The 13,675-nt window shown below is 43.0% G+C and overlaps 1 protein-coding gene across 2 annotated transcripts in view; it reads left to right on the forward strand.

Annotated features, from left to right (window-relative positions):
* Positions 1-13,050, forward strand: part of SNCA (synuclein alpha) — a 154,486-nt gene extending 141,436 nt beyond the window's left edge. Inside the window, exons 5-6 of one of the 2 annotated variants that reach the window (XM_019553413.1) lie at positions 9,185-9,274; positions 12,441-13,050. In XM_019553413.1, the coding sequence (XP_019408958.1) occupies positions 9,185-9,274; positions 12,441-12,473 (123 nt within the window). In that variant the 3' untranslated portion in view covers positions 12,474-13,050. The remainder of the gene's footprint in view (positions 1-9,184; positions 9,275-12,440) is intronic. The other variant, XM_019553412.1, reaches the window with a different exon arrangement.
* Positions 13,051-13,675: the final 625 nt, after the last annotated feature.

Genomic DNA, 13,675 nt, shown 5'->3' on the forward strand with positions numbered 1-13,675 from the left:
AGATAGATACACACAAACCCGTTACAATGGTCTGCAATGGTGGAGGAAGTGGATCAAAGAAAATGTCTCAGTCCCTATAGAGTCTCATCGCAGGGGTCCTCTTCGTGTGGAGTGGGGTTGTCCACGGCTGAAGAATCCTTTCAAAAGTGAAGGTCCATCTGGTGCAGAGGGGGGTTCAGGTGGTCCCCTCTGGGTCCAGTCCAGTGGCAGTTCATCTGGTGGGGTCAGAGTACTGGCAGAGGCCCATGACGTGTTTGCAGGACCAACGGATGGTGTCAGACACTATGAGACAACACATCAACTTGGCATAGCAGCGGGAGACGCAGCAGGCATGCAGGATGCTCTCGTTGCTGGGGTCCCAGGCTCTGAGCATTCCCACAATGAGCGTGTTGACTGTCACTACTATTATAGCATAACTACATCTAATACATATGTGTTAAGTTTGTTAGATAATCTGTAAAAGCAAAAGAGTCTTGTTAGTGAAGATTATAACCCAGAGTGAAAACAAAACAGGCCAGTGACAAGTGACATTCAAATATGGTGAAGGAAGATGTTAGACCCTAACTCCATGTGGCACCCAATGACTAGGGAGATGATGGTCCATTTGCTCATGGATCCTGGCACTCATTAGCCAGAGCAAGCAGGGAGCAAACACCAGCACACATTGCTTACAACAGCTTTATTTAGAATGGAGATAGCTTTGGACAAGAGTCCCTCACAGACGTGCAGCCCATGAACCAAGGGGCCTGCCTTGAACGTTAGTTCTTTCCACATTTTATACACCTTGGTTCATACATACTAACATTCACCCCTCCTATGTCCCTCCTTCAGTTCCACCCATTTATCCTCCCATCTCAAGCTCCATCTCTGTTTACTGTTTGCTTCTTTAGCATGGTATTGCCTATGCATTTCATTCATTTACATGCCTTTCTGCTAAAAGCACATGAGTAAGACTTTGCCCCGTCATCCCCCAGTCAGTTATGGTTTCTCGATGGCTCTTTCTGGTTTTCTTGTTGACTTCAGCACCATCTCCAAGGCCATACTTTTGCTTTGTCTCCTGCTGATAGCTGGTGGGCTGCATCCTATTTTTACCCAACACATCATGCACTTTGCACCCTATCCTTTTGGTAAGAATCTGCTTACTTAAGCATTAGCAAAGTTAGTTACTTTTAATGTATCATCCAGCCTTGTGACCAGCAGCTTTTGCTGAGACACAGGAAAAAGCCTTCATTCAGCTGCACACCCAGTACTCCCCAAAATTCATATTGTTACCCTAACAGAATGAGATAAGAAGTCCTCCCTATCAGAAAGCATGTTTGCATGTGCATGCACAGACGTACATTTTACAAGGACATAAATCTCACATAGTTAACACCTTTTAAGGTCACAAAAATCTTTGCTACAGTAAGCCCTGTATAAATATGGGGTATAGACTGGAGTGAGAATTGGAAAGTTCATCAAATCCAAGAACACCTACTGCTAGTCAGTGTTGCATTCTCCTTCTCCCTTCTCAGTCTTCCCAGGCAGAACAGGAGGGATAGAACAGGGAGGAAAGGTAGGAGCGTAGCGCTATACATCATGGAGAAATACACATCTTCAACGAGTAATACAGAGTCAGAGGACGGGCTCACTGAAGTGTTCTGGGTTAGAATACAAGGAAGTCAAGGGGAAAGGGACTTAACGGTGGGGGTCTACTACAGATCACCCAACCAAGGGGAAGAGCTAGGCCGGGAATTCTTAAGTCAGCTCATGGAGGTAGTTAGGTCAAAAGATGTGGTCATCATGGGTGACCTGAATTTTCCAGACATCTGCTGGGAAGAGCAGTCAGCCAGGTCTAACTACTCACGTAGGTTCTTATCCAGAATGAAGGACCTCCATCTAACCCAGGAGGTGCACAGCCCCACCAGGGGAGACACCTTGTTGAACCTGGTGCTGGCCATGGGAGATGACCTGGTGAGGGGGCTGCAGGTGCTCGACCACCTGGGCGACAGTGATCATCGCCTGCTGGAATTCACCATCCAGCACAAGGTGGAAAAGGCCTGCAGCAAGGCAGCAGCCCTGGACTTCAGGAGGGTGGATTTCAATGAGGTAAGGAGAATAGTCAGGGAAGGACTGAGGTCCTGGAGGGGAGGGGAGCCAGGTGTCCAAGAAGAGTGGTTGCTCCTTAAGAAGACTATCCTCCAAGCCCAAAATGAGCTAATCCCAATGCAGATCAAAGGGAGCAGGAGGGTGCAAAAGCCCCCATGGCTCACCAAAAGCATATGGGGACATCTAGCTAAAAAGGAGGCATACACCCAATGGAAGGGAGGGGCCATTACCAGGGAGGACTATACCTCGGTTGCTTGGGAATGTAGGGGGGTGGTCAGGAAGGCCAAGACAGAGATGGAACTTGGACTAGCTTCCCCAATCAAGGTCAACAAGAAGTCCTTTTTTAAATATGTAAGGGGTAAAAAGAAGGTACTGGGTAATGTGGGGCCTAAGCAAGACACACTAGGAAATCTGGTCATTGCACCAGATGACAAAGCTAAGCTATTTAACAATTTCTTTGCCTCCATTTTTATGAGCAGGGACTGGGCCACCCCCCCACCACTGGGACTCCCGTAGGCCCCAGGGGAGGCACACCCAGGCCTAGGGTCAGTGAGGACCTAGTCAGGGAACTTCTGGAGGGACTGAATGCATTTAAATCACCTGGTCCTGATGATCTCCATCCCAGAGTGCTGAGGGAATTAGCAAAAGTCATTGCGGGACCCCTGGCATGGCTTTACAAGCACTCATGGTGCTCTGGCATGGTGCCAGAGGACTGGAAAAGGGCCAGTGTGGTTCCCATTTTCGAAAAAGGGAGGAAGGAGGACCCAGGGAACTATAGGCCAATTAGTCTTACCTCGATCCTGGGTAAGCTTTTTGAGAGAATTATCCTGGCGCATGTCCACGAGGGGCCAGCAGAGGAGATTATGCTTAGGGGCAACCAAGGGTTCATTAGAGGCAGGTCCTGTCAGGCCAACCTGGTGGCCTTCTATGACCAGGTCACAAAATCCTTAGATACAGGTGTTACAGTGGATGTAGTCTTTCCGGAATTTAGGAAGGCCTTTGACACTGTCTCTCACCCCATTCTCATTAAAAAACTAGGGGACTGTGGCGTTGACACCTACACAGTCAAATGGGTCACTAACTGGCAGGAGGGCCACACCTAGAGAGTGGTGGTGGATGGGTCCTATTCGACCTGGAGGGATGTGGGCAGTGGGGTCCCCCAGGGCTCGGTCCTGGGGCCCACACTGTTCAACATCTTCGTCAGCAACTTGGATGAGGGGGTAAAAAGCACCCTGGTCAAATTCACAGATGACACTAAGATGTGGGGAGAAGTGGGCACACTAGAAGGGAGGAATAGGCTGCAATGAGACCTAGACAGGTTACAGGGGTGAGCGGATGAGAACAGGATGGGATTCAAGACTGACAAGTGCAAGGTACTGCACCTGGTGGGGAATAACCAGCAGCATACCTACAGGTTGGGGAACTCCCTTCTTGTCAGTGCAGAGGCAGAAAAGGATCTCGGAGTCATTATTGATGCCAAAATGAATGTGAGCCGACAGTGTGGGGACGCGGTTAGAAAGGCCAACCATACCTTGTCATACATCCACAGATGCATCTCGAGCAGGTCCAAGGAGGTGATCCTCCCCCACTACGTGACACTGATCAGGCCACAGCTGGAGTACTACATCCAGTTCTGGGTGCCGCACTTCAGGAATGATGTGGACAACATGGAGAGTGATCAGAGGAGGGCCACTTGCATGATTAGGGGGCAGCAGGGCAGGCCCTACGAGAAGAGGCTAAGGGACCTGGACCTGTTTAGCCTCCACAAGAGAAGGCTGAGGGGGGATCTAGTGGCCTGTTACAAACTAGTCATGGGGGACCAGTAGGCACTGGGGGAGTCCCTGTTCCCCCAAGCACTACCAGGAGTGACTAGAAATAATGGTCACAAGCTGGCAGAGGGTAGATTCAGACTAGACATCAGGAGGTGCTACTACACTGTCAGGGTGGCTAGGATCTGGAACCAACTTGCAAGAGAAGTGGTGCAGGCTCCTACCCTGGGGGTCTTTAAGAGGAGGTTAGATGAACACCTTGCCAGGGTTGTTTGACCCAAGTACTCTTTCCTACCATGGCAGGGGGTCACACTTGATGATCTGCTCAGGTCCCTTCCGACCCTACCAACTATGAAGCTATGAAGAATGGGTAAGAATATAGCCCTGGCAGATGTTGCTGTAATGGCATGATGGGATCTGATCCCAACATTCACATGTATGGATTCAGATCCCTATGCATGTCCCTTTCTATTTGACAGCACAGACAGAGCTCAGTATTATGATTCTGCACTCCACATGCACCAGCATGTTTAAAGGCTTTGCGTGCAGGGCTTTGGGCATGTGGCTTTGCACTTGCCAAGTGTGGGGGGAGGCAATTGCCCTTCCTTCCCCTCCCACCACAGCAGTTGCAGAACTAGATGGTGGTATCCTTGCGTGCAGGGCTGCTGCACAACCTTCAGCTTGTCACATGGAAGGGATCAGTCTGCTCCCCTGCCCAGCACTTAACCACAGCACAGGCCCTGATTGTCGGTATCAGGAGGGAAGCAGTCCCCATCCAGTTGAAGACCATCAGCTGATCGTTAGCATTGAGAGGGGGCATGTCACAAGGTCAATTTAAAGCACCATGTGAACAAGCCACACAAAGATATCTTACATTACTTGTGGAACATCTATGTAACTATTTTGCCATTTTATGGCACCAAAAATGTGCCAAATACATGTCATATTGCCATTTATTGCGTAATTAACATGTTACATTTGTGGCGTGATTAAAATCTGTCAGGAGTTTTAATAGCACTGTGGCAGGTAACCAGGTAGACACTTGGAGAAGTGCTTTGGAGTGTAAACAATAAAAGGTTGAGCTATAGACCTGCCTCTTGCCTCTTTATCTCTAGCCAACCTGCCAAACTCCTTTAATCCAGATAGTAGTACTATACTGCGGGCACTTCTACATGTGCTATTAATGCTACAAAGGCTTACTGCTCAGTAAAATACTGCACAGTAAGCCTTCCCTGGGAGAAAATATGCTCCCAATGGGAGCACAGGGCTGCTCCTACCCTGTTCTGGCCTCCTGCAGTAGCCAAAGGGAGCTTCAGGCTCCTTCAGGGTGGTAGCCCAGGGGCTGGCAGGGAGCACAGGAACTGATCCTGATGTGCACAGGACCAGGAGAGTTCTGTTGGTTACAGTGGCAGCTGTCTCCTGGCCCTGTGTACATAAGAATGGGTCCTGATGTGCATGGGGCCAGACGATAGCTGCCACTGCAGAGTTCTCTCAGCCCCGTGCACATGCAGACACGCCCTGTGCCCAGGGAAGCTTCCCTGTGCAACTGGGGGCTGACCAGGAGCTGTCCCACTTCTAGGGAAACTCCTGGTCAACCCCTGGCTGGGCAGAAAAGCAGAGAGCTCCCCATCTTGGTAGTGCTCAGCTCCTGGCTCCTGTAGGAAGCTGGGAGCCAAGCTGTGCCACGATGGGGTGGGGTAGAGAGCTCTCCTGTCCTGGTGATGCTTGGCTTCCAGCTCTTGGAGGGTTTTTACAGGTAGTAGCTAATTGTGCAGTAGACTAATGTACTGTGAAGTTAATGGTGTACACATGTAGACGGTGATGCTTTACTATGCAGTAAAGAATCTTGTGTAAAGATCTCGTTCAAGCAGTTGGTAAAAAACATTGAGTTGATCACATCACTCAAAAAGAACATGCATCCTCATTCAGGATTTTTTTGGTTTGAGGAAGAATATACCATTTTGGATTTATTTTGTCCCTTCTGCAAACTTGGTGGATGTGGCCTCACAGTAACAGGAGAATAAATCTCAAACATGGGAGGAATAATAATGGGGGCATTGGCCATCCTGCAATTGTTCCTGTATGCTGAATCCATGGACTCTTGTCATAGGAGACTTCTCTAATTGAATATACAACCTAAGATGAGAGAATAGGGATTCAGGAGACCTGAGTGGCACTCTGCAGTTGGCTGTGACAAAATACGTGTACAGGAAGGTAGTAGCAGAGTGACAGCAAAATGAGGACACAGGAAGGATTTACACTATGGAACCCTTGCTGAGCGATAGAGGTTCAAGTGAGAAAAATGAAAGGGTGTGTTGGGGTGAAAGAAAGAAGAACACTTCAGAATTTGAGAACCAAGGGAGGGAGGCATTTGAAGGAAACAGGCAGTCTGGATAGGTCAGTTTGCATGGGGATTAAAAACAGAGGAGTAGGAAGTCCAGAAAATAGCTAGGTGACCCCAGGCAGAGGGCAGGGTAAATTGGGTAGGACAGCAGAGATAGAGTGGGTAAAGCGAGTGGGAATATCTGAATACAGGAATAAAACTGAGAATGAAGAGAAATACATAGTGATAGGAAAGTGGAATAGAGGAGAACAGATCTGTAAATTAAAAATGAAGGCATAGAAATGATGGTGTGAGAGATCTCAAAACTGAATATTATTAATATAAATTTTAGAGATGAAGTTGCCCTTTCCCCTTGCATGCCTTGCATAATGGAATACAAGCAATACAAACAAAGCATCCCTTAGAACTGTGCATCACAACAAAGATTAAAATATTGTTCCTTATTTAATTCCCTTCTATGCATCTGACCCAAACAGTTGTGTGAGTGTGAGGAGGGCGGACTTTTCCAAATCCATGCCACAGAGTGAAAATATCTTATGTCAGTAGTGGGAATCGGCCTCATGGCCTTTAATCTAAATTAGAGTTAAAATTTTAATAGGAGCTGCATTTTGGGACTGTTCATCTTTAGTCCATGTCAGCCTAGAGAGAAGGTTATTTTGTTTTTTAAAATTGTTGCTTTATGTTTTATATGCAGCTTGTGTTTCCTTTAGAATGACTACCTTGGGCTCTGAGTAATTATCCCTGGACTTTCTTTTTTTCACTAATATCCATATTAAATCCATAAATTGTTGATTATCAATATTTTAATTAAATTTCAACTAAATCCTGTATATTCTAATTTACACCTATTTCTGTTTAGATGATCAGCTTGTGTAAACCATTATAGCTTCATTGTGGTTTTTTGTTTGTTTGTTTGTTTTGGTTTTTTTAGTGGAGCTGATTTATATCAGCTAAAATATGGCTTTTCATACAAGCCTTTCAATTTTGGAATACCTCCTTCTTAGGGCAAATTTTAACTTGTTTTCAGTTGGAGTTTTGCCTAAATAAGTGCCATATGCATTGTCTTTTAAATTTGTTCTAGATAGAAAATAATGTTTAATTTTAGGACTAGATTTCAATAACCTTTCTCCATGAGTTACGTTTACTGTTGCAGGGATCCTATTAATTATAACAGCATTACCCATGGGAGAACATTTTATTTAACACAAGGATGTTAGAATCTGGCCCATGACCTTTGCTCAGTGTCCTTAATTCGACGTCCTGAAATGTGTATGTGGTGGGGGAGCCTACAGTGTTTTGTGCTCTTATACAGTAGTACCTGCATCATTTGTACCCTGATGGTTTGCAACCCACTTAATTCACAGTGGGTTGCCAAATTAAGAATGAACTGCTCAATTGTTAGCTGCAGCTTTTACTTCAAAATGTGTCTTTTTACTCAGCTGGAGCTCATCAATGGCCTCACACAGCTGATTGAAGTTATGGCATCCTTTGAAATAAAAACCACAGCAAACTGCCAGAGCACTTCAGTAATTCCACATCGTTTTTTGCTGCAGCTCTGTATACAGTGGACTAGGTTACAAACCTTTATCTTCTCAGGAACCTAACCTTATGAAAAATCCAGGATCTATATATCCCATATTTTCTTGCATACAGCATGTCCTAGAATAAGATACACACCTTAGTTTGACAGGTAGAACGAAGAAGAGAAAATATTTCCTTGTAGTAACTAACTGAATAGCAGCAGGCTAGAGACCTGAACCCCTCATTGCTGTGGATCATGGACTTTGCTCTCACTTTTGCCCAGCAAGCAGCAGAAACTGCCCTTACAGTATTTCTCACAGATAATGTACACTCCAGTTTTCAGTAGTTGCTTTTTTTGTTGGGGGGAGGGGTAGATGTGTGTGCTATATATGTAAGAATATGGTATAACTGTCTGCTGGCCAGTAGGATTGAAGCATGTACTCTGAAAAGGCTATAGCTGCTAGAAACTGATGCTGATATCAATGAGAATGGTTGATCAGTCTACAAAACAAACTTTTTGAGATTAATATTAATCTTTTATATAACTCAAAATCATACTTGTTTCAGTAGCCTGATACTTTAGATTCATTTGTGGATGAGTAACATTGCTCTCACAAGTAGCAACACTGAAGTCAGTGGGAAAAATCACCTGAATAAAACATACTTACACATATGTGTGTGTTTGCTGGGCTGGGTGATGGCAGAATATGATCTTCAAAATTAGCCTATTTTGTTGTAGTATCACTAGTGTGTTGTGTTGTATTGGCTGTCTTTTGACAAAATCAATTCCCAGGGGTTGCCAGAGGCTCTGAAAGCTGACATTACTGCCATTCTCTTGAGTTAAAGACAGGTCTTGGCCCATGCATGGAAAGAAGTGAATAGAGTTGCAGTTCTCTAACAGCACAAGGAAACGGAACAGCTTGTCGGATATCTGGTATGGGCATCTGTGCGCCACTTCTACGTTCGATCACAGCTCCCTTATAGACTGTTGCAACTGGCACCTAGTCTATTCTATACTTGCTTACTAAAGCTGGATGGATTGCCCCAGAACATGACTTTCTAGACATTAATGATAAGGGCAGCACTTAGTGGGGCACCTGGAGATACCACCTGGAGTCACCAGCATTACATGGTCATATCTTCCCAATCAAAATACTCACCCAGGCTGAGCCACATGGAAGTCCTGAAGGGAGTTCTTCAGGTTAGCATGTAAAGGGATGCTGTTCCACTGACTCCTCTTCTTGCTGAATATGAGACTTACTGTTGTGGGAGTTCCCTGGGTTTTGACCCATCTTTGCCAGCAGCATAGAAAGTGAAATGTCTGTTTGCCTTCATAATCAGCTTCTTGGGACAATCATTTTCATATTTAGCGGGAAAAACAAAACCAATAGAAATATTTCATGAAGAAACCAATGACAGGCTGTTCTTTTTTTCTTGTTTTTCTTCTCATTTGAAACATCAGAATGAAGAAGGCATCCCACAGGAAGGAATGTTGGATAATACAGACATGCCGGTGGACACTGAAAATGAGGCTTATGAAATGCCTCCTGAGGTAAATTTTTTGTTGTGCTCAGTGAATGCATATAGCAGATGGCAGCAGAGAGTTCAGTGCAGGGACTCTGTCAGCATGATCCAGCTCCAGCAGAATAACCAGCTCATACCAGGCACTCACAGAGCGAATCTCTTGCCTTCAGGGGTACATGATGCTCAGAACATCTCAGAGAGGAGGCGAGTCCCTGACTCCAATCTTCTATATGCCTAAAGGTGTGGAGTCAGCTATGCAGGGGGTTAGCAAACTGCAGCATGGTAGAAGGCATAAAGCATTTCTGAACAACATTTTTATGAGGCAGAACATCTCCTGGGGTTCCCCATTACTCCTTCCCATGTCAAAATGGCATGATTGAGCCCAAGGAGTAGAGGTCTGCAGTAGCATCATGCTTAGTTATAAAATTTAATATGTTAAGTGTCCTCTTATGTAATTCATAAGTTCTAAAGACTTATTGATGCTTTGTGCAACATTGCCTGTTATTGAGTTAAATGTTACACCACTGTTTTTTCAGGAACCAGCTGTCTTTGGCTGGAAGCAGGAATTTCTAAAAATGACGACAGTAAAATTTGTATTGAAACAAGGACTGGACTGGGTGCCCTACCTCCCAGGCGAACGCCTCAGGCCCAGTGGAAATGACATGTTTTAGACTGGCCTCTAAATCCAGTAGGACATAACAGGCCCTTTTACACGTTTTCTGACGTGTTCGGATTAGAACGCATCAGAGCAAACTCAAGCAAATCTGTGGGAGAGTGCTAATGGAACGCCCCAACGTGCTGCAGTGTCTCATGTATTTAGCGTCCCCATGTTTCTTAGCAGCTGCTCTAATTAAAACACCCACAGTATCTTGTGTATTCAGCACCCTGCATTTCAAAATGGTGGCAGGGGCACTTTAACTAAAGCTTGTTCAAGAAGCTTTACTTAAAGCACCCCGCCACCATTTTGAAACATGGATGACTGAATAAACAAGACACTGCAGCGTTTTCACTGGATCTGTTCCACTATGTCTAAAATGTTCTGATTTAGAGTGTTCTAATTGTGTTCTAATCAGAACATGTCAGAGAACATGTAAAAGTGCCCATTATGGCCCTACTGGATCTGTTCCACTACATCTAAAACATTTCATGCCTTAATTAGAGAGGTTCTTAGGAGCACTTCCCCCCACCGATGTATCCAGCCACCCAATGAGATCTGACCCAGAATTGAGAGTAGTCCAGTGACTAGGGTATTCTTCTAGGAGGTGGGAGGCTACAATTTGCATTTCTGCCTCAAGTCAGGCAGAATAGAGACTTGAAAGTGAATCTTCCACATCTCAAGATATTTTCTTAATCAGTGTTTAGAAGGATGGGCTATGTGCAATCTCCTCTTCAGTTTGTGAACAGCACCTAAATCCTATAATTCATGTGCCCTTCAGTTCCAAATTTCCTTTGAACTTATTAAATGCTCATATTTGAAACATAGTATTTTGTTTGATCTCAAATGATATTTGTCACATTTTTAGAACTTCCAGCAAAGCAAAAAGAAAGTCATTCATGTATTTTTAATTAAGTCCATTTGAATGAAGGAGGCAAGATTGTACTGTCTAATAGTCCAGCTACCATTTTAATATAGCTGAACTCTGCCTTGGTTCTTCCATGTTTGCATCTGCTTATCCAAGAATTGGCTATAAGCAGTATTGTTCCCAAGACGACTTCCATTACTTCTTTGTTTTCCCTGCACAGCCTCTCTTAAAGCAGACCCATCTGCAACCCAGCTGGTGAGGGAGGGGAAGTCCATTACTGTTCTTAATGGCTTCCTTACAGGAATAATCTTTAAGAGAATCATTTGACACAGCTTGAAAATATTCTTTCTTTCATCACTGTAGAACAATCCATAATAAATTCAGAATGTTTTCTTGTGTTTGTGAAGAGAGATGGGGAAAAATATATCTTTGTTTGATTTCAGTAAAAGAAATGTATGCTCAAAGTATATTCTTTAGCTTCCTAACATTTAAACCACATTTTATAAGACTTGCAAATCATTATTATTCCCTGAGGCAAATATATTGTGAAGGTATAATTTTTATCACTTTCCTTTGGCTAACCTTGCATTACTTTGAGCTTGTTACAATATGTTACTATAATTCATGGAACACATCACTAAGGGTAATCAGAGTGGTTATTTTGTCAAGCTGTAGAAGATTGGGTCTGATTGTGAGGGACATGAGTTGTCTAAAGTGTTGATCCAGGAAAGTACTTCGAGTCATATATTACTCAGAAATTTAAAATTTATGCCATTAAAATTAAGGGATTACTTTTATTTTTATAATTAGTGATAAGTGATTTACTGGACTAGGTGAGCAGCTGCAGCACCAGTGTAAAGTAGAATTCATATCGAATTATGGCACCTGAGCCTCTTTGTATAATGAGAATTTAAGTCCACAAACTTACCAGTTGCCATTAAGAGCCTGATCTAGTTTCCAATGAAGTCAGTGGAAGAATCCCCACCTAGTTCACCATGCATTGGATCAAGTTGTAACTGTTCTCATACAAAAGTTCCATATAAGTTTACTCTCTGCTCAGAATGGATATCTAGTGAAGTCTAGAGCCTGCCAACATGCCATTTGAATTCAACATTTGAGGGATGAAGATTTTTATACTACATTATTTTATGGCAGTCTTGGGACATGATCTGTGCTCACCTCTTTAACTTTAAGGACATAAGTAGTCCCAGTGATTCCAGTAGGACTGTTCATGAGTTTAGAGTTTTGAACATACTTTCCTGGATCACTGGTTGAGGCTCATTTCTTATCTTTGACATGCTTTTCCCTCATGAGGAATACTTAGTACATGTTATATGTAGGAACATGATTTTTCCCCCTCTTCATTCCTTATTTCTTAAGGGTACTATTCACAGATGCATTATTTAAAGTCATTTTGCAGCTGATACCATAGTTGAATGGTATGTTCAGTTAGGAGGCATCTAGTTAGTCTATAAATACCTTTGATTATAAACTAAATATTTGAAAGTCATGATAAAATAATGCCAACCAAATAAAGATAAATGCTCAGATCCTGTTCCTATTAAAAGTAATAGCACCTCTTTCTCTATTGGCTGCAATGGGAATAGAATCGGGTCTAAAATGTGGCATTTCATAAATGTTGTCAATGCTGACTTTTGCCCTTCTCAATAGGAAGAGTATCAAGACTATGAACCTGAAGCATGAGAATCTCTCCCCTCTTTCTATCTTCTGAAATCTGCTAACAAAGATGTCCCATCCTGTACAAGTGCTGAGTTCCAATGTGCCCAGTGGTTAACTTTTTTTACAGTTTTTACAGTGTATTTTGAAGTCTTCCATCAGCAATGATTGGAGTATCTATGACTGCGTCCAGCTCTTGTTTCAGTGATTCCCTCCTGCTGAAACTAATCCCTGGGTGGCAGGCCCATTGTTGTGCTGTGGATATTGTGGCTTCAAGTTTAAAAAGCTAAAATAAAAATAAAAATCACCTAAGTGTCTACTGCTTATTTCTAAAGCTGTACATGTTTTGTTGACAGGTTGTCAGTAACATGGTATTGTTTGATAAAAGGTTTTTTTTATGTTTCCTATGATAATTATTTCTGTGCAGAGATGACTTATTGTGAGAGTTGTTAATATATATACATATATAAAGTAATTGAGCATGACCTATGCACCTATAAATATTAACTGTTGAAATTTTATTGTTTTGTGATGTGTTTTATTAATTTCTGTTTGTAAATAATGTTCAATTGAAGGAAATAAAACAAAACCCATTAAAAATGAACTTCTGAACTGGTGGTAATTTACAGCACCTTCTTTCTGTTCCAAGAATTCATGTTTTAGCAATTTAGGTCAAGGCACTCATTGTAAAAAAGTTGCCGCCACAAAGAAGAAAAAAGCTATACCAGCAGCACCATAAACAACGGAAGAACGCAGGCCATGTTGAGCTGGTATACATTGTATACAAAATGGATATGCAGATGGTGAAAGTAAGTTTGTTGTTATAAAGAGAACCATAAAACCAATGCAGTTTTCAATAATGTGATACAGTGAATTATCAGGAAATTGTAAGGTAGTAGAAAGAAACTGTTCCTCAAGGTCATTAATCTATTGTGATATGGAGAAACCAGCAAAATGATAGATTGGTTGCACTCTATTTCTTGCATTCTGAATCTGCCTATCATTTGTTTTAGCAAAAATACGCACTATTCTGTTTCATGCAACTGAATTTTAGTGTAGTTGCTCAGTGGGAACCATACTGATAATCTTTTTAGGAGGATGACCCAAATAAAAACAGATTGCATTTCTCTTTCCCTTGTTATTCTACTCTTTTCACTTTGGATTCAAATTTTTCCTCTAACATGACTGATGCAGTATTACTAATTTAACCTATTATTATTATATATGGT

The sequence above is a fragment of the Crocodylus porosus genome, unplaced genomic scaffold (genome assembly GCF_001723895.1).
Source record: "Crocodylus porosus isolate Cpor-Errol unplaced genomic scaffold, CroPor_comp1, whole genome shotgun sequence".
In the NCBI taxonomy this organism is placed as follows: domain Eukaryota; kingdom Metazoa; phylum Chordata; order Crocodylia; family Crocodylidae; genus Crocodylus; species Crocodylus porosus.